Here is a 21,660-nt window from a genome sequence, read left to right as displayed (position 1 = left end):
CAGGAGTTGCCTGCGGGAGATTACCCCTGCAGGCCTCGCTCAAGGAGTGTGGACTCCACCTTGTCCACCAGAGGGAGCCCTTGAAGGAGTTTAAGCAGGGAAGTGGCTTGAGCTGAAGATTCTAGAAAGATCACTGTAGCTGGAGTGGGTTTGATGACGGACCCAAGGAGAGGCTGCAACTGGGGAAACCAGTTAAGAGGCCATTGAAATAGTCCAGGCAGAGGCCAGAGAGGATTCAGCTGAGCCAGTGCCAACAAGAATGGAGAGGGGGTGGATCAAGTTCTCAGGAGGGAGGGAAAGAGGGGAGGTAAGAATGGCTCCCAGATTCCTGGGTTAGGTCATGAGGAAGATGTGGCGAAGAAGAGAAGAGGGCTGAGGGCAGGGATCAGATGCCCGGGAGCAGGTGCAGCAGAGAAGTAGGAGAAGGACCAAGGAAGCTTGGAAACTGGAGGTGGGGCAAATCGTGAGAAAAAGTGAGTAGACAGTAGCATAAAATGCAATGAGGGTTGCTGCAGGGGAGGGGGGGCAGTTGTTTGTTTTCTGTTTTGTTTTGTTTTTCAAACTGAAGAAATACCTCATTAGCAAAAATGGTACCTTGTTATTTTAAACTTTTACTTATTTGAATGTGGACAACACAGGTCTTTTTTTATTCTTGTTTCCTAAATGTAGCTCATCTCATGCATAAATTATCTTTTTATGTCATTTGCCTTTTACTTATCACAGAATTTCCTGCACTGTTTTAAATCAGTGAGCTCTGACCGGTCATTAGAAGTTTCGGTAGCTAGCGGCATATTAGTGTTCTGTTTTTTTTTTTAATTATTTTTATCCGTTGACTGTTTTATTTCCTTCAGAGCATCCACTGGAGAGAAGCTTTGAATATCTTGAAGCTAGTAGTTTCTCGATCTGCCAGCCTAGTTTTACCTTCCTACCAACACAGTGACCTTTCAAAGATAGAAATACATCGAGTATGGACCAGTGCGTCTAAGGAATTACCTGGGAAAACCCTGGACTTTCACTTTGATATTTCAGAGGTATGTTAACTGTTTCTGTAAACTTTAGCATGAATACGTAGTGGCAAAGGTCAGAACTAGTTGCCTGGAGAAGGGGAGACTTATTTTACAGTTATGTCAAGTGAAAGCTCCTAAGGCCTAAATTAGGTTCAACACATTGTCCTATTCACTGGGGCTCTTCTCTGGCAGCTTTTAAAAATAGAAGCTAGCCTCAGTTATATAAAAATGATTTCCCCAAAAAAGATAACTTTAAAATGGAATGATCTTAAGCATTTTAAACCATGACCTTCACTCATTCTTTATCTGACAGCTGTCACGTCCTATCTTGTATCCGCAACCTTGTTTCCTGAACTGCAGTCAAACCAGCGGATGCCTGAGATTTACAGGAATACAGAATCTGCCTTTATGGTCACTTCCCCAAGCCACACTGCTTTTTGAACCAGTATAACTATCTAAATTCTTGCCTTGAGGGAGATGGGTGTGAGGAGGGAAGAGACTTATGAACTCAGGAGTTAGGAAGAGAAGAAGACAGAAAATAGGTTTACCTGCTGGTCCATGAACAAACTTTTGGGAGGCCTGTACTTAACTATTTTAGTCTAAGATGTAAAAATACATTTGCTTTCCTGTCTCCTTTACCCCATGACCCATAAACCCCCCAAAGCAGAAACAATGGCCTGTCCACTTTGTAAGCAGGGTCTGTACAGTGTCTGATGCATGTTAGGCGCTTCATAAATATTCTTCAACACGGCTGAATGGATTCATTCACTAAAGGAATAAACTAGATCAGCTTACATGGGACGTACTCTATTAATCAGGTTGTGGCTAGATTGGGTTTTTTCACACAGTAGTCTCATTGACCGTTCATCATTTCAACACTCAGGTAGAGGTGCTGTTGTGCCACCACTGTGATATTTAGTATCTATATGATATTAAGGTGTCCACTCAGTATTTTTCAATTTTTAACATTTTTTTTTTACATTGCTGGAGGTGGGGGAAGCTTACTCTTTGACTTGTTTACTCTGTCCCAAAGAGGTACAGAAAACCTGTAGCCAGTCAGCTGCATGCCCTGGAGACCTAGCTGCTCCAGAAAGGTGTGCCTTAAGAGGCAGGTGGAGAGTTACCAGCCAGCATCTGCCGTCTCTGAATGTAGGCCTACGAACAGGTTTCTGCAGAGACCTCCCTGGGGCTAAGGTTTGGGAGGTGCTGCCTGCCCAGCCACCACACTCCGGGACTCTCAGGAAGTGACATTTCTGAAGTGTTGTCAAGAACCTGGCCCTGACCTCATTCATTAAAATAATTGAAAAGATATAAATAATTTAAATAAATTTTTTAATAATTGAGAGTGTATCAAGATTGGTGATTACAGGTTGGGATGAGGGGAAGGGATTTTGGTCTTGTTTTAACTATAAAGAAAGTCTTTCAAGCTTAAACATCTGAAAACTATTTTGCTTTCCTGCATGTCTTCCTTCTTATCTTTACAATCATTTCTAAAGTGTGTTTAAGAACAAGCAATTGGATTTGTTTTCAGCTGCTAAAGAGGGTGGGAAAGGGTTGAAGATGCAAAATGATCTGGAATATGTATTTGAATGTAAGGAAAATGAGCCTCCTTGTAACACTGAACTTCTCTAATCTAAGTTTTAATCAAATAAGCAGTTCTTGGTTGCTGCTGGGACAGAGCGATCCGTATACCCCAGAAGTATGAATGAGATAGAAGAACGTGTGCTTCTCTATTCTTTTTTCTCAAGACGCCCATCATCGGGAGACGATATGATGAACTGCAGAGCTCTTCCGGGCGTGATGGGAAGCCCAGGGCCATGGCTGTCACCCGGAGTGCATCTTCCACCTCATCAGGCTCCAACTCCAATGTCCTTGTTCCTGTAAGCTGGAAAAGGCCCCAGTATTCTCAGGTAAAGAGTCCTCGACTCCCAGGATTGGAAGGGAGCTTAGGGGACCTATTGAACCCAACTGTGATATGGGATTCCTGCCTCCACCATCCCAATATTTCCCGTCTGGGCATCGACACTTCAGTGATGAGGATCTTAATGGTATTCTGTATCCCGAGGGAACCCATTTTATCTTTGAACAGTTCATTACATTGAGTTGAAGTCTGACACTCTGTTGCTTCTACTCATGGGTCCTAGTTCTCTTAAGGCTTAGAAAATGCAATTGGATCTGTCTTTCACATGGCAGCCCTTCAAACACTTAAAGAAACCCTCCCCCCTCTGCCACTCATCCAAATCAGTCCTCTTTTCTCCAAGTAATACATGCTTAGTTCTCCTAAGCAATCCTGCATAACAGGGCCACACCCCAGTGACCATTCTGGCTGCAGTCCTGCGAGCCTGCCCTCCAGTCAATGGGCTCCATGCACACCTGACCCTGCAGAGCAGGCTGGGCGGCCAGATTTCTCTGCGGTTCTGTTATCTGTATGCACTTTCTGGGTGACTGCGTCACAGCGTTGATGTCATTGGACTTACTGTCAAGTGAAACCCATGCATTATTTGGGGCTCTTTTGGTGACATGTGCCAGAAGCCCAGTGAAAAACTGCCTTAAGTGGAAAGGGAACGTGTTAACTCCTATATCATAACTTCAAGCAGAACTGGATTCTAGCACACACAATCCTTAGACCCTCTCTGTCCTTCTCACCGTCCCCACCTTGTCTTCCCAAAGTCTTAGGCCTGCTTTCCTCCCTGCTGACCTCATTCTCAGGCAGACTGTTCCAACGTGAGGCCCAACAACCTCTGGCAGCTCCAGATTTACATGGTCTTTGGCTCTGACGATTTCAGGACAGAGGCCTCCCCTCCCCAGCGTCGTAGCAATTCTGTAGAAAGGGCTCTGTGCAAGAGAGGCAGAGCCCCATTTGGCGGGAGAAGAGCCGTCCCAAGATAAAAAGAGGGACTGCATTACCAGAGGGAGGCGAAGTGGGTGCTGCGCAGAGAAAAGCCCTTTGTTTGCACGCCCAGCAGGACTCATCCCATCCTCAAAGGTTAGGGAAATGGAGCTTAGAGCCCAGCGCCTGCTGGAGCAGAGCTGGTTCTCAGTGAGCGCTCACTGCGTGCTTGAATAGAGAGCCCGCTCTACTTTCTTGGGAATTTGGAAAAGAGAAGAGAAATGTACAGCCCAATTCCATGCTCCTCTACATTCATTCCTTCCCAGAATTGTAAAATGCCCACTAAAACTTAGGGAAATAGGTTAGTGAATCTCTTGCCATTCTTCAACATCAAGGTCCTCCTGTCTTTGACCTTGAAATGACACCATATTGAGTGTCCCGTCTATAATTTGAAAAGAAGGATGCAGGGAACTGAGTTCCATTAAGAAGGAAAATCTATGAGTGATATTGGCCTCCTTGCAGTCTCCATATTAAATCAGATTAAAAGGGAAAAAAATCATTTTCAGGAGAGGAGGACGATTGCTTTAAGAGCAATTCTGAGGCACATTAATGTTTTTTTAGGCTCTGGTTACTCATCCTTTTCATTCTCAACTCACCAGTCCTTCTGAGACCGAGTTTGTCTATGTCATTGGGAAATGTGATGGTTTGTAGAAGAATCCCCATGCTTAAGGAACTGAAAAGTAAGGTTTACAAAGAAAAGCAAAAGGAATTCTATCCGTTTAACTATAGGAAGAATAAATTGAGAAAGATTTAATATGCCTTGCAAATAATCGAATTTAATTCTGCAGAAAGCAAATTTATCCTCCCATTTGAGGAAAAGAGAATTGTGTTGTAATATAATAGATTTAATTAAGGTGTAAGGAAAGGCTTGCTTATGATTGAAAGTTGTAGCACACAAGAAAGATTATCAAGGAGAGTAATGAATATCTGCTAAAGAGCCAAGGGGTTGACTTTCACATCCCCTCCCTTGGGAAAACTTAGATCAGCACTGTCCAGTAGAAACATAATGTGAACCTCATTTTAAATTTTCTAATAGTCACCTTCTGAAAAAAGGAAAAAAAAACAGGTAAAATTAATTTTAATAACACATTTTAGTTAACCTAATATATCTAAAATATTATTTTTTCAACATATAATCAATATTCTACAATTATTGGTGAGATATTTTACATTCTCTTTTCATACCAACTCTTCATGTATTTTATATCTCCATTCTCACTGGCCACATTTCAGGTGGGTTAGCCCTTTGTGGCTGATGACTACAGTATTGGAGTAGATTTGATCACAGGACCCCATGATTAAAACCTGCCTGTGTGTTTCTTTTCCAGAAGAGGACGAAAGAGAAGTTGGTACACGTCCTTTCTCTGTGTGGCCAAGAAGTAGGATTAAGCAAAAATCCATCGGTAAGTTCTGTCCTATATCACATTTATTTTGGTGTCATAACCTTTTTACCTTTGGTCATGTAGTTTGGAGGTTTCAACTATGAATTACAAGTATGATATCCATCATCTAGATCAAACCCTTAGATTATTTCTCTCGATAGTATGATTTTTAATCTCAGTTCAGAAACAATGAAAGATGTTATTGGCTATTTGCTCCAGTTGGTAAATAAAAACTCAGTTATTTTAATTTTTTTAGTATCTTGGATCTTTTTAATAAATATGCCCACACTTTCTTAAAATATGTATATGTGACTGTCTTCTGCACCACCATATATGAGACACGTTTCTTTTGGGTGTAATTTTACTCTCTGTACACACATCTCTTACCGTGATGTCACTATTTTACTCATGTACAATAAAGGTGAAAATAGTGATATATATTAGCATGTTTTTCCTCATATAAACTTCCACTGAGGGACTTCCCTGGTGGTCCAGTGGTTAAGACTCCATGCTTCCACTTAAGGGGGCATGGGTTCAAGCCCTGGTCAGGGAAGTAAGATCCTGCGTGAAGCGCGGCCGAAAAAAAAAAACACAAACCAACAAACAGAAACTTCTACTGATGTTACAGTTGCACAAAAATGCCATTGAGCTTTGAAATAAATGAATAATTTAAGTATTAGAAGTTAGCTTCTGAAGCTTTTATAAAATTTAGAAAATTCAAATTGTGTGTGTGAGAATACTGTAGCAAAAGCAATAAAAATCTCAGGGTTTGGTTTTACCGGGTATTTTTATTTCATCTATATCACAGCATCTTTATTAGTAACCAGAAAAGAAAATAGCAAACTAAGTGATTTCCCAAGTAAGAAGTAGCAAACAGTGTCTCTGTGGAACTACTTTTAAAATTCCAAAATGTATATACTAATGTAGTTCATGAGCGGGTGAAATATGAGACTCATAGATTCGTGCTAAAGTGCAAGTTGATACTTGTAATCGTCTGGGAATGTGCCCCAGACAGAAGGGTGACCTCCGTTGAAGTCACCTTCTGAGTATTGATCAGTGGGTTTGCTGCTGCTCCTGTGACATCATTGAGGGCAGAGGGACGAGGAGATAGTGTGGGGCAGATTGAGCCCCCCAGCCTGAAAGGGAGAGGAATGAGAGCCCTTTACCTCTGCACTGGCACAGCCAGAGAGGTCCGTTTCTTACCACCCCTGTGGTTACACTGTCTCCTTCAGATCCAAACCGCCTGCTTTGGTGCCAGGCCTTTCTAGCTAGAAATGTTTACTATGTTACAAATAAGAAAAGTGGCACTAACAAGGAAAGGGAGGCTTCGGCTGAGGAAGTCAGAATTTTAGTCTCTCATCTCTCACTGACTAGTTGCCTGGTCCTCAGTGCTATTTATCTCATATACCCATTTGCAACCCCTGTACAGACTGTGTGTCTGGTACCATTTTATGAAAACCTAGTGCAAATCCTATGACTGCTCTTAAACACTGGAGAAAAAAAAGAATGTTTAAAATCCATTCCCGGGCTTCCCTGGTGGCACAGTGGTTGAGAATCCACCTGCCAATGCAGAGGACACAGGTTCGAGCCCTGGTCTGGGAAGACCCCACGTGCCGCGGAGCAACTAAGCCCGTGCGCCACAACTACTGAGCCTGCGCTCTAGAGCCCACGAGCCACAACTACTGAAGCCGACGCGCCTAGAGCCCTTGCTCCGCAACAAGAGAAGCCACCGCAATGAGAAGCCCGCGCACCGCAACGAAGAGTAGCCCCCGCTCGCCGCAACTAGAGAAGAAGCCCGCGCGCAGCAACAAAGACCCAACGCAGCCAAAAATAAAAAAAGAAAGAAAGAAATCTTTAAAAAATAATTTTAAAAAAGTAAAATCCAAAAAAAAAAAAGTAAAATCCATTCCCCTTTTTTTTTCCTTTTGAGAGATATTTGTGATATTTAAATTCTTATAAATGACTTGCTTACTTTCAAGGAAGACCAAGATGTTATAACGGTTAAAGAATACTGTTCATTTTATTTAATATCAGTCTATGTTCAGGAGAGGCTGGTGAACAAAACATTTAGATTTATTTGAAGTCTGTTATTTCTACAAAGTTATATTAAAATGGCCCAAGTGAAATGAACCTAAACATAGAAGTTAATTTTAAAATATTAACGTACTAAAATTTTAATAGAAAAAAAAGTTTTGTTTGAATCAACAGGACAGGACTTTTAAGTATGAATTATGGGCACGGCTGCTCAGCTTCTCCTCTGTAATTCACATGAACAAGTACTGTACTTCCTGACGTATGTTTCTTTTTCCCTACCAGTTCCTGGTTTATCTCTAAGAGGGTTAAATCCTTTGCTCTCACAGTTCGTTCTACAATAACATATCTTGGCATCAGTAGTCCTTAAAATCTTACATGATAATATGTATGTGACGTGTATGTGTGAGTGAATCTGTACAGTTTCTAACCTCGCTCAGTGCAGAAACAGTGGAAAATTTCTTGGCTGCTGTAGACTGTCTGTGAACACATACTCAGTTGTCACACACACACACACACGCACGTAGGATACACTTTTCATTAAGAAGCAGCGATCTGACTCTTGAACACTCTCCTAGTGTGTGAACTTGCATCTTTGCAATGAGTTGAATCTGAAGGCACCTGTCCAACATAAATAATAAAAGAACATTCTAAAAATACCCACTTAAGGAATTAGGTGTGTACTGGAAATACAGTGCTCTGAGGAGCCAGTTACACTTTTTGTAGCACAAACACAGAAGGGAGAGCGGTTTCTCAGGAGAGGACTCTTGGTTCGTAGGTGATTTTCTCGTCGTGTGGGGACTTGGATCTGCTGGAGCACCAGACGAGCCTCGTGTCCTCCGAGGATGGCACCCGGGAGCAGGAGAACATAGATGACACCAACAGTGAGCAGCAGTTCCGGGTCTTTAGAGACTTCGATTTCCTAGATGTGGAGCTGGAGGATGGAGAGGTATGGCCCGGGCTCGGTGAAAACCATCCGCTCAGCCTTTTCCTTGACTAACAGCACAGTTTCTTTCTATCTGCTAAATAATGAGTTCTTTAATTAGAAACCTGTAAACTTTCTTTTTAATCAATCTATTCAAAGTACAGCAGCTTAACTTTGGCAGAAGTCACCACACCCTTCCTGTCTAAGCCCACGGCCAAAGCCACCAAGTTCTTTCTAAATGGCAAAGATCTGACTTTGACCACACAGAGACTCTGTGTGTGTGTGTAGTCCAAAGGTGAACTTAAAAAAAAAAAATCACAGAAACATGCAAGGTCTGAGCCTGTTCTCTGGTACCTGGGTAAAACAGGCTAAGCATTTTATTATTTTCAATGTGAAATTGCTCTCATGGGTTGACGTCAAAGCTTGCCTGCCGCAACCTGCGATCAGGGCCCGAGGGCCCCGGCATCTTTGTGCTGTTTGATGAAATCCTCAGAACTTGAAACTAGATTTAACAAACAAGAGCTCTTGGCTCTGCTTTCATTTGGTTCTTGACACCTGGAGTAGCTGAATTCAAGTATCAACAGGCAGATGCAGATCTGTTTATCTGAATGATAATCATGGTAATAAGATGCTTTCCATTATGAGTCATGCTTTTGAAAACCTGGGATTGCAAGGAGGAGCATCATTTCGGTAGCTCAGGGGCACATTCCAGCTGAGAGGCAGGCTTTTCCCTCCTGGGATGGACACTGTGTTCCCTGAAGTGGGGCTGGCATCTGTAATAAAGCCTGGTACCCAGCCTGGCATGTGGTGGGATCCACATACTTCAGCTCACATTTAACCAAGCACACTCAGACAAAGAAAGGGCTTTCTGCTAGTCGTACAGTTAGAATGGAGGCTCAAATTCATATCATATCCTATGGCAGGTAGGCTCCTCCTAATTTAACGATAAACTTGTGGGAAATGATGCTTCAAGTAACTGCTTACCTTCCCTAAAAGGATATGATTGCTGACCAATCCACTTATGTCAAGGCAAGGCCACGGAGCTGGACAAGCTCTATTGAGTTCTATTTTTGTCCTTACTGGCCACTGACTACCCTGGCTGTCTGTGCCAGCAAGGAAGAATCATGTCCTCAGAATGAAGAATGTTTTCTTTACCAATTCTTTCCCTGGAAACAAGTTTAACAGATCCAGTCCTTTAAGAGTATAAACGCACCAACTGCAAGGCATCTTTAAAATGTGTAAGCTTTCATCTTGAATTGTTCTCAAACCAGTAAAAAGCATTGCAGTTTTCTGACTGTTAACCATAATTAGTGATAAAGAAATCAGTTGCTAAATGCGGTGAGGATTGTTTAAAAAGTCTAATGCAAAATACAGCTGTTTTGAATACTTTCGAAATGATCCAGAGGTATATGGAATGTCAAAAGTTTAGCTTCCTGGTCTGAGCAACTGACCTAATCTTTGCTCTTAGGCTAGAATTCAAGCTTGGGCACCCTCTTCAAGGGTTAAACTACGGAGAGAAAAATTGATGAAACAAGAGAGGCATCATTTTTCAGTGTCAGCCAAAGAAAAATGTGTTACGTGAAGGGACCTAGGAGGAATGGTGTCAGAGAAATCAGAAACAATTTCAGAACAACTAACAAATTTAGTTTCTATCAAAATAAAGTAAGGAAAACTATAGATGCCCATCACTTGAAAATAAATATTATACTAATATTTTTCAAGGACAATAAATAATGATTACTATGCCTTCCTTCTAGTGTTCTCGCTACTGTCCTAGCCAACAAGAACTAAAAAATCATAGTGATTATTTTATCTTGTATGATTAAGATTTTATAAGAAGTTCAAGAATGTGAAAGTATATATTTTATCCAAATAAACCATTTGAGAATATTTTGCTACTTCTCAATATGGTTATAATAAGGGATTCTAGCAAGCTTACAGAGTGGTAGAGTGAAAATGCAAGGGCTTTGGAGTCAGGCGGGTCCAACTCTGACTTTCAGCTCTGCCACTGACCCAGCTCAAGCCTGGATGCAGTTTCTCTTGGCGTCTTCATCTATCTAATGGGAGTGATAATACCTGCCTATAGAGTTGATGTAAGGATCAAGTAAGATGACCTATGTAAAGCTTTTAGCATAATTTCAGGCAGTAGGCATTCTAAATATCTGTTCCTTTGTACTGTCTTTGGTGAATAATTTCAGTATTTCCTCATCTGCGAAAGGTAAGCATATTTGGCTTCTAGATCAACACACATTTACTAAAAAAAAAGAGACAAGGTTTTTGTCATGGTCTATTCCTTTTCATTAAATAGTCTCAGAATTTATTGACTAATATCTTTAAGGGTTTGCCTTTGAACTTCTCAGAATCTTTAAAGGGTGCTGTGTCTTTGCTATTAATTGCACCTCAGCAGTGAAACAGATCATGATCACAAACACTTCTGCTTTTGTGAGCAGGATCAGGTGATGCCACCTTTTTTTCCCAGCTGATGACCCTCATTCAGTCTTTCCATGACATTTCACGATTTTCTCACAAATAAAAATTTAGGCATTCAAAAAAAAAAAGTGTTGAGGAGACCAAAGTTGTCACTGAAGTGGAAAGCTATTTCAGAAATTGTATTTATGATTTATTACCAACTACATCATCCACCGCTAAGAGGTTTGGAATTTCCGGTGTTTCGTACTAATTTTTCTTAATGGGGTTTGTGTATCTTTGCCTTTTTTCTTTAAGTTGCATCTACTGACATATATACTGTTAGCACTGTTAGTTGCTGTTGTGTTACAACTAAGACAAATGCACTTGAGTATCTAATATAATCATTTTAAATAGACCTCTTATTTGTTTTTCTGTCCATTCAATCTGCTACACAGGAACTTCAGGTAAGATGATGCTATTTTCAATTCAGATGCACTAGTAGATGTTTTGCATCATTGCAGATTTATAACTGCATAACTGCTTTTTCCCCCCTTCGAGAGTATGTATGCCTATTTGCACATTTACATTGAGATGTGTGTGATAGAAGTATTTTTCTTGGTTGCTGTAGAAGGGAAATATTTTCTGAAGTATAAATATGAGACAGTTTTAAAATCTTTATATGTTTAGTTCTGGAAGTTGCATGATTATATCTCTTGAGAGAGAGTGAGTTTTTAAATATGATCCATGGAAATCCTATAATTTCTCATTAGACAGTTGTACAGCTGGATTGGTTTTGCTGTTGAATTCTTTTATTAAAAGTGAAATCAACAAGCTGCATCTAACAATATACCACATATACTGCCAACCAATTCCTTTTATTTTCCAGGAATTAGGAGCTATCTTTGGATGGTGACTATATAAAATTTCATCCAAATGAGGACCCTTTTCAAGTAAAAGGGGTCCGGTAATAATTACACCCAGACAATAGGCATAAACTGGGATTATCCTGGGCAAACTGACCTATGATCACCCTGTATCTATGTCATATAGACTTACTCTAAGTAGGTACATTTGGGGGAATATATTTTGACCATCCAAGTTCCTTCAACAATAATTCTTATTTTTTGGAACTCCAATATCAAAGAATATGATTTCCAACATTTCTGGAACATTCAATCGTGAATACTTTCTCATCTCAGTATAAATCCTTAGTGGTTATTTAAGTTTGATAACTGACATATGCAAATTGTCCATCAGGAATAGTTAGCCATCTTCTAAATTTTCTCACACATAGAAAATCTCACTTAATCAGTGAAACACTCTTTTGGCTTTTGACCTTGTAGGTAACATAAAATGCAAATCTGACATTTGGGTGTGGGGAAGTTGGAAGGTGGCTCTCTCAATAGGGGTATTCCTGTGCTATGAGAAGGCCCAGTTGACTTTTAATCACCACCGGCTTTAACGTAGGCTAGGCTACTGTTCCATCTCAACCCCTCAGCTACCACCAGGGAAACAGTTTCAACATCTTTGCCTCTAATGGAGTTATTGCATCCTCTAGCAAGACACCCAGATATTATTCCTGCAAGAACAACTTCCCTGACTCCCAGTTCCCATGCCTGATTGATTCAGATCTTCACCTGAGCTGCAATCAAATTAACAGCAATGGCTATCTATACCCAGTGTAGCATTCTCTGGCCCTAGGTGTCTGTATTTCTCTGCAAGCTCAGTGCAACCCAGGTTCAGTGTGGGAGACTTCCAGAACTGCTGCCTGAGATAGTTCATCTAACCCATCCATTGATTTGGTACAAGAGAATCAGTTTTGTGAATTATGTTTTACAGTTGTACGTTTTTCCCAGTAACTTTTACATTCCTTTTTCTCTGTATTGTAATCTCATTTTTCTTTACCCTCTTTATTTCTTCACACATTGAGTTTTCTTTTTCTTCCCAGAACTCTTGCCTCTTCCACATTTTTTTCATTTTTTCACTGAAACAGCTATTTTAAAGTACCAGCACAACAGTCAGCCTTTTCTACCAGGAAAAAAAATAATTTGGTGGTAATTTATCACAGCACTTACAGGTAAAAGGTACAAATACAGCTATAAACTATGGAAAGCATATTCTGAGTCTTATAATCAAACAGTCCTAAGGACAATCATAAATATCATAAATGGGGTGAATAATGATAACTTCCATATCATATCCATAATGTGTTCAGGATTCTTACCTGTTGCCTTCCACCATGAATAGCCAAAACAGACTTTGGAAAAGCTAAGCATCTATTATATGAGAGATCTGTGAGAATGGTAAGATTCATTTCATTAGGAGTTGGAAAAAATAGACCCTTAAAACCAGAGGAAAATTAATAAATTTAATGCTCATTAATTTTAATAGTAATTTACATCTCTCACTGAAATTATATTATTACGCTATTTACTGAGCTCTCATCAGAAAGTTATTTATGGGAGTTCCCTGGTGGTATAGTGGTTAGGATTCGGTGCTTTCACTGCAGAGGCCCAGGTTCAATCCCTGGTCGGGGAACCATCCCACATGCCATGCGGTATGGCCAGAATACAAAAAAATAAAATAAAATAAAAATAAATAAAACATCACATTTAAAAAAAAGTTATTTATGTCAGTGAACCATCAGTGTTTCAAATGACTAATATAAATAAGATTCTGTGCTAGATTTTATTCAGATTACCTATTTGTTTAGGTTAAAATTTGCCCACCAATGAGCTAGTAATATTTCTCTAGCTTTATTCCTATCTTAACAGAGAAAAATAAAACCCAGATTGGTTTTCAGAAAAAAAATTTATGTTCATCAAATAAGCTTATTTAATATCTGATGGTTTGTAGAGAAAGTCTGAGCTATATCTAAAATCTTTATTTAACACTTTACATTGCCACTTAGCCCGGTTCTCAGTGCAAATGTACAATTCAGCAATAATCCTTGGTACCGAGTCAGTCCATTCAGGTCTAGGGAAGGAACTGTTTTCTATGTTGGGACAATTATTTAAAGATGAGCCTAAAGCAAAACTGAAGCCTTGCTGCTCTGGCCTCTGCGTAGTGCATGATTGTCCGACTGTGCCCAGCTGCTCTCTGATACCCTTTAACTCTGCATTTTATCTGTGAAAACTGCTGCGGCAGAAACAGCCTGGAATGTTTACCTAATGCTCTTCTACTTAATACCCAGAGGGTGTGGAACGTGCCACAAGCGTAGCTCCTACTTTTTCTCCTTCTGAAAAGAGTACTAAACAGGGGCGGGGTTTGGGGAAGGAACATCTCCTTTGAAGTTGTTTTAATATTAACAGTCTCTTTCTGACAGATTTTTGTTAACACGGATCATTTACAGAGTATCCCAAAATCAACTTGTTAAAAAACAAGATGTTACCCACTGTGCTAGAGTAGAGTGTATAATCATGTCTACCTATGATTTAATACGCATTTTGGTGAAAATGGTGTGCTTCTTACTACTCTTCACATCACGTAAGCAAAATGTTTGGTGCCCAAGGCCATGAGGGCTTGAGAGTTCATAATGAAAATTTTTATTACTAAGCTATGGCTAATCGACTGTGTAAAGGCGTGAGTGCAGGAGGATTTTGGCCTTAAAAAAGCAGCTGATGGTGTGATTTCAGGGCGAGAGTATGGACAATTTCAACTGGGGAGTCCGCAGGCGTTCCCTGGATAGTCTGGACAAGTGCGACATGCAGCTTCTGGAGGAGCGCCAGCTCTCAGGAAGTTCCCCCAGCCTAAATAAAATGAACCACGAGGACTCCGACGAATCCTCCGAAGAGGAGGATCTCACCACCAGCCAGATCCTGGAGCACTCCGACCTAGTAAGTAGGAACTCTCCACCTACTCTTCCCAGGACATTGGGAGACTTCTTTTTGTGATTCAAGCAGTAGTGCAGTTTCCAGTTGCAGCTAAAGAAACTTGCTACAGCTGCTAAACTCAACTCTGAAACATCAGGTGGTGTCTGATTGTCACCGGTCTCTTCTCTGTAGGTTGCAAATGGAAACAAACACTGGGGTTTTTTATAAGCCCTGAGTGCCATCAAATCTGCTCAGGCCTAGATTTTCCCCAAATAACTTTTATTATGCTGAAATCTTTTTTTTTTTTTTTTTAATTCCTCAGACATCTGAAGTTTGAGGAAATATGACGCAGACATTTTGATGGGGTTATCTGGAAATAGGGGTGTTTGTATTTTTCAGTGCTGGGCCTTGCCAGCTACCATGCTTAAGTTCTAATGACAGTGACGTATGTATGTTAAACAGTTATTACCTGTCCACCAAAAACTAGCTTGTACACTGGTTTGTACTCTTATGTAGAGAATAATTAGAGCTTTTAAAGAATGGGAACGTCACACTCTGTTTTATTTCCTATGCTTTCTCAACAGATCATGAATCTCTCCCCTTCTGAGGAGACTCATCCCATGGAACTCACGACCACCTGCGATATGACCCCCGCTGACCCTCATGCCTTTAACACCAGAATGGCTAGCTTTGACGCCTCTCTGCCTGATATGAATAATCTTCAGATTTCTGAGGGTTCAAAGGTGAAGAGATTTTGGCAATCGTTGATTGTAGTTTTCTTTAAAAAAAAAAAAAATGTACTTCCAATTTTCTGAGCATTCTTAGCGGGTTCTAAGTGGAGGGATTATCTTTATTTTCTTTCTTTCTTTTTTGAAGTAGTTGAGTTTGTGCCCCTAAACCTAGGTTTTGAAGTTGCTTTACTCTCACAGACCTGAGTGGCCATCTTCCTGTTGGTTGAAGGAGATTTGATTTGAGGTCCTTTTAAAATGAAACATTTTGCATTTTCCATAGAGCACGAACACTGCTCGTGTTTTGCCATTTGATTAATGGCAAAACAAATTGGTGTATGTCGGAGATTGCTGAGACTGGGAAACTGCTGTTCTTTGTCATGACTTTTATAAAACAATCTGCTAAGTGAGGTGTGGGTGTATGCACGTATCGGGGGGAAATTTTTTCCTATGTAGGAACCAATTTTACAATCTGTACATTGATTCTGTTCTCGCCTTTGGCGGACTATCAGAATTTTCAATATCAATCACAGTATTATGTACAAAACTGTCCTAGCCAGGCTCTCTGAGGAGAAAAGTAAGTAATGGATACAATTTCCTTATTTAAAAGGTCAGCTTTAAAAAAAAAAAAATCTAAAAATGTATATTTCATTTAAGGTTTATTTTATCAATATTTCCATAAACTACCTTGTCCATAAAACTATCAACTCCCACACTGTGTTCACATATGTGCCCACATAAATGCCCATTAGTACAGAATTTTATTTTCTTATATTAGAAATACCAAAATAACCTATTGCTGTTAGGATAAGGTTTTCTTTATCTTTAGTTTGGTTATGGTGGTATAAGTTTAAGGAGAAAATGAAATAGAAAAAAATTTACGAAAGTATATTCTTTCTGATGCTTCTATTAGAAAAATATAATACTGGCTATTCTGTATTCTCTTACAGTGCGCTAAAAGATATGTCTGCGATCTAGCAAAATCTAATCTACTTTAAACCAAGGGCAACCAATGAAACTGCAATCACCTAAAAATATTGAAGCTTAAAAAATAATTATTTCTAAGACTTCCCCATTGCAAAAGGACGGTGATCAGGGTTCTTAGAATTAGCAGAGTCCTTTTTTAGCCAAAAAAGGGGCCAGAAAGAAAACTGTCTGAGATTAAAATGCCAGAATCTTAATATCAAGAAATAAACTTCATGGAAAGGACACCACAAAATAAATGTGAAGTTATTAGCATTTATTACTGCTCAGTCTTGCAATAGTCATTTTCTCAACTTTTCTATTTTGAATGCTAAGTTATATAATTCCTCATACAAAGCATTGCCTAAGGAGTAATATTTTCATGGACTCATACAGAAATCTATCAAGGAATTCTGTCAAGGAAAGGCTGAGTCTAATTTCTGAAAAGCTATCTCTGTTTTTCACATCAGCTGGGCTTCTGCAATGTTTGATGATGTATCTGTGATGTTAGAAAGAGAAAATAGAAAATATTTTTATAAGAACTCAGCCCGCCCCTAATAGATTAAGTCTATATACATTAATAACCCAGGCCAGTCAGCAGTCTCGTTGGAACCACTCTAGTCTTAAAAAGCAGGAAGATGTAAATCAACTATACTCCAATTAAAATTAATTTAAAAAATTAAAAAATAAAATACAGTGCTCTGCCCACTCATCAGACACAAGAAAGCAGTGAATCTTTCATCTTCTAGCCAAAATTAAGCTGCTTAACTGCGCGGCTGTCAACCTTGACAGTTACTGTTTACATTCAAAATTTGGGGTAAAGGATAAATGAATTTTTAATAACAACAACAAAAATTATATGAAGTGGACCATTAATGACATTCTAACTGGACAAGAAACTAAATATTTTTTAATGGCAATAGTAAATGTTTTAAAGATAAAAAAATAAAAATAAAATAAATAAAAAGCAAGAAGCAGCAGATATGGATACACCTCTGAAATGCAGTATTTATGAGCAATTCCTTCAAAGACGTGAGATAACCTATTTCCCTAACATATCTGTAAACATTTCTAATTTCCCTCTTTAATCCTAGACTCAAAATACTAAATGGGCAGCCAGCTGTCAACCCACGATAACTCTCTAATTCATATATACATCTATTTCGCCTTGATTTTGTTTTTGTTTTAAGAAAATGACTCACTGAACCACGTACGTGTGATTTCTTCCTCTCCTCTTCTGCTCTGTGATCCAGTTGCCTTCCTTCCTCTCCCGAAGAACAATCAGTTCTCCAGATGATTTCCCCCTGGCCCAGGTTCAAGCCCAGCCTCTTTTTCCATTTGACTTGCTACGTCTTTTTCCTGCCCCTCAGTGATCCCAGCTCTGCCTGCCCTAGAGCCCTTTCATCTCGCAGATCATTCTACATTTTATAGCAACGTGAGAGCAGCCTCTCATATCTATTATCTTCAAGGGATATTCCCAAGAGTAAAGCATATGTGTATATGGATCTCGGAGGATTTTCAGCATGGAAAGGCCTGTCAACGTGGCAGGCTTGGTGAATAACTCTGGATCACTTGTGAGCACTGCAGACACTTCTGGAGCCTTTACTATGCCAGGCACTGACAATTCTAAATTCTAGTTTCCATAGGTAATATTGGACATATTATATAATATATTGGAGAGTTAACTCCAGATAACTTGCTTTAGAAGACTGGGGTTGTACAATGAAAAGAGTTCTGAATCAGAGATGGTGTCTCTAGTCCCAGCTCTGGCTCTGATTATATACCTGATATTAGGCAAGTCCTTTTCCCACGTGGAGCAACTGTTTCCTCGTCTATAAAATACGGAGATTGGACCAGGGGGTCTCTACAGTCTCTTCCAAGTTTAGCATTTTATACTTCATAAGCATGAAGTCAAATATGGTAATCTACTGAGAGCCTCTTTGGGAACTCTCCCAGAAAAGACTGAAAAGAAGATAGAGAAAGAACAGTACTTCAGAGAACTCTTGAGTTCGGTTATAGAAATTGACTCTACCGTAACTAGAAGACAAATGCCCCTAATTTCTATTCCTCTCAGGGTTGCAGATTTTCCTATGGATAGTCTTACATATCGGGGGGATTCTTTTCTCCTTTTATGCTCCCAGGTCAGTGCTGTCCAGGAGGAGGAGGACACCCCCGTGCATGAGGATGATCTTTCCAGCTCCATCAATGAGCTCCCGGCAACTTTCGAATGCAGCGATAGCTTTAGCCTGGATATGACCGAGGCAGAAGAAAAAGGCAGTCGAGCGCTGGACCAGTTTACTCTTGCCAGGTGAAGGGTGTACAGGGCACATTGTACTGGCTTCGCTCGAACTCCAGTTAAATGTCAGGCTTGTGCTGCTGGGACTTCCTAACAAAGGAGTCCAAGCGGACATATAACTTGGAGGGCTCTCGGCGGGTGGGAATCATCCAACCCCAGAGCAGGGCCTTATGCGGAACCCATAAAGCCCTAGAGTTAACGTAAAAAGCCAGAGGGGAGCCTGGGGACATGGTCCAGGCCTTGTAAGCTTTGAAAATAAGCAAGCTTGGCAAGGCTTGGAAATAGGGAGTTCTTTTCATTTTGAGTTAAAAGACCAGAACAAGAGGCCCCTTATAAGCCAAATACCTACTCTTTTTTTAAGTGGGTGGCTTTCAGCCTCGTGGCTGACATTTCTGAGGCAATTGAGATCTAGTCAGAGAGTACAAATAGGAAAAAATATAACGAGGATAGATTTTTAAAAACCCCACTAATGTGGCATCTAGAATAAATCACAAATAATAATGCTACAGATTTACTTTAGGAGAAGAAAGTCAGAATCCTAAAATCACTCCTGTGAACGTTGAAAATAAGAATTAAGTAAAAGCTTCTCATGTGGCTGGACAGAGGCCTTCTGTTATGGTGACCCATATCCGCCCATCAGAGAAACGGCTTACGGTGATACCTAGAGAAGAACTTTGACTTTTCACAGTTCGTTCATTTTTCTCTCCTTTCTTCGTTCCTCTCTGTCTCCCCCTGCATTTCTCTTCTTTCGTTTCCTTTCCTCTCTCTGCCCTTTTCTTCTGGGCATTTATGTATCTGCACCCACTAATACTGTCCCTCCACGAAGGAAAAGTGAAAAGATGCAGAAATTTTCTCATCACTTATTGTATTGAAAAATGAAAAGGACTGCAATGGGCCACAGCACAGGAATGAGTGTACCCTGTGTCCGGGGAAAGGCTGTCCAGGAAAGTGAGGGGCAGTTACTGAAGGCTAAAAGAGGTACCGAGTCTATAAAGGAAATCAGAGTGGGAGGAATCCCAGAAATTCTACAGGTGAACATTCTCTTTTCTAGAGTCAGAAAAGAATCTTGGAGACCTCTGAATGGGAGCCAGGCCCCCAAAGCGACCCCAGCGGGAGGAGTGGGCAGGATGGGTGCCTCGGGGTGAGAGGACGCCACTTCCTGACGCTGCCGTTTGCACTTGTTCCAGCTTCGGAGAAGGCGAGAGGGGAGCCTCGCCGCCGCCCTCGCCCTTCTTCTCGGCCATCCTCGCCGCGTTTCAGCCCGCGGCCTGTGACGACGCGGAGGAGGCGTGGCGCAGTCACGTCAACCAGCTGCTGTGCGACGCGGACGGCTCCTGCGCCGTGTACACGTTCCACGTGTTCTCCTCCTTGTTCAAGGTACGGCGCCCACAGACGCGCCGGGGCTGCGGTCTCTTCGGGGAGCCAGCTGGCCTCCAACTGAAGGGGTTAAGTGCTGGGTTTACACGACTTTGTCCTCCTGACATCCTTCAGTGTCCTCTGACTTCATCCTTTCTTCTCCTCAACCTTCATCTACTCAGGCTGGCACTGTGGAGACGCTGCGCTCGGGGATTCAGGCCGCCGTGCTGTGCCCCTCGCTCCCCCATTCTGGTTTTCACTGGCATCATCAGTGCCAGGCAGGCAGCCAGGACTTCAGGACCACAGGGTGGCACTTCTGCCAAGCCCAGCCTCCATCTCTTCTTTCCGCTTAGACCTCTCCTCTATCCTTTTAATTCACTGTGTTTTTCCCTGCCTTTTATCTTTCCCCACCATGGAGTCCTTCAGCATGCCAGCCTGTGAAGCTCTTCTAGAGGCTGAGTTCTGCTGAGTATATCACGAGGGAGGCACAGGAACTTAGCTGGACTGAGGGGTGGAGCCCTCTGACCACCTTCAGGAAGAGCCGTGGGAAAGGCAGGGAAATGAGGAATTATAGAAAATGTGGAAAATGAAAAAACTGGAATCACCTGCTTTAAATGATTTCAAATTCAGGAAGCCATAATTTAGTTAACATAAAAGTCAACTTGGTTTTTGAGCCTGGGGGCCCTTCCATTTTTGGAGAAGTATATACCAACAGTACTCAGAGCTAGTTTCTCAGTATTCTGAGTGTTAATCCATGCTGCTCTCTCTCAAGTTTTTCAATTTACTTTTCGTGAGACCTGTTAGAAAACTGAATGGACAAACACTAAGGTTGTGTCTGAGATGCACTGGGGGCTGGAGGGACTGTTGGCCTTAAGACAGAAAACAATGGGCTGCTGAGAGATAAGAATCCAGAAACACCCTAGCATTAAGCCAGACTGAAATTTAAAAACAACAACTATCCACAAGCTACCATTTGAGGTAAATTTAATTGTTAAGGATTCAGGAGCAAAGTAATTTATTATATTGTTCTAACGTCAGTGTTTAAATAATGGTTAATAATGTATATTTAAGTTTGGCTGTTGTAGTAATTTTTTCTTATTACGGTTACTAGACTCTTCATGCTCGATTTTATAGTCCTGAGCAGTACTTTTCCCTCTGCTGAGAACTGTCATCTCCTGTTTTCCCACAGCTGTGCTCCCAATGACATGCAAATCCCTGATTGGCTGTCACTTCAGTGAATGACACCTTCCTTTACCTCTTTCTACCTGCCCCCCCACACACACTTGGGATCCCGAGCCAGTTGTAGTTGTATCTGTTATACTTGTCACACTTGTTTAGGTGTCTGTCTCCCAGGAGACGCAGGTAATGGTGTCTTGCTTTGATTCCCCAGCAGCTGGCACAGTGGCTCACACACAGTAGCTGCTCAGTAAATGCAGAAAGAATGAATGGGAAAAAAAAAAAACCTTTTTAATGTAAATCTTAAACGTACAGTTTCTGACTTAATGCCAGTATGGCAACAGATTGTCATGTGAGCTGGGACGTGGGGCTGGGCCCTGGGAGGTACACTGGGGTTTGGATTTTTTTCCAGTGTATTTGACCAATTTCTAAGGAGCTTATCCACAATAATAATAATACAAATGTGTACCTCCTATTTCAGTTTTTAATATTACATTTAGCTTTAAGAACTTTCTCAGCTACCATCAAATGCTCTGTGATTGAGAGCAACACGGGTAGCAAAATCGGTATTAATCAAATATGCTGGAAATGAAACACATTTAAGACATGCAGTCTATTAATCTTTCGTCATGTCCTCACCATGGCTGTTTACTGTTTTCTAACATTTTTCCTGTGAGTCTGGACA

The 21,660-nt window shown here is 40.8% G+C and overlaps 1 protein-coding gene across 5 annotated transcripts in view; it reads left to right on the top strand.

Annotated features, from left to right (window-relative positions):
• Positions 1 to 21,660, top strand: part of FRY (FRY microtubule binding protein) — a 420,573-nt gene that overhangs the window by 374,534 nt on the left and 24,379 nt on the right. For all 5 annotated transcript variants that reach the window (XM_057532698.1, XM_057532699.1, XM_007164157.3 and 2 more), the window contains 8 exons: positions 852 to 1,031; positions 2,756 to 2,917; positions 5,226 to 5,300; positions 8,089 to 8,259; positions 14,280 to 14,480; positions 15,041 to 15,199; positions 18,289 to 18,455; positions 19,631 to 19,820. In XM_057532698.1, coding sequence (XP_057388681.1) covers positions 852 to 1,031; positions 2,756 to 2,917; positions 5,226 to 5,300; positions 8,089 to 8,259; positions 14,280 to 14,480; positions 15,041 to 15,199; positions 18,289 to 18,455; positions 19,631 to 19,820 — 1,305 coding nt within the window. The remainder of the gene's footprint in view (positions 1 to 851; positions 1,032 to 2,755; positions 2,918 to 5,225; positions 5,301 to 8,088; positions 8,260 to 14,279; positions 14,481 to 15,040; positions 15,200 to 18,288; positions 18,456 to 19,630; positions 19,821 to 21,660) is intronic.

Source organism: Balaenoptera acutorostrata, chromosome 18, assembly GCF_949987535.1.
Source record: "Balaenoptera acutorostrata chromosome 18, mBalAcu1.1, whole genome shotgun sequence".
Taxonomy (NCBI): domain Eukaryota; kingdom Metazoa; phylum Chordata; class Mammalia; order Artiodactyla; family Balaenopteridae; genus Balaenoptera; species Balaenoptera acutorostrata.
Note: the sequence above shows the minus strand (reverse complement) of the source record. Positions and strands in the feature narration are given on the sequence as shown.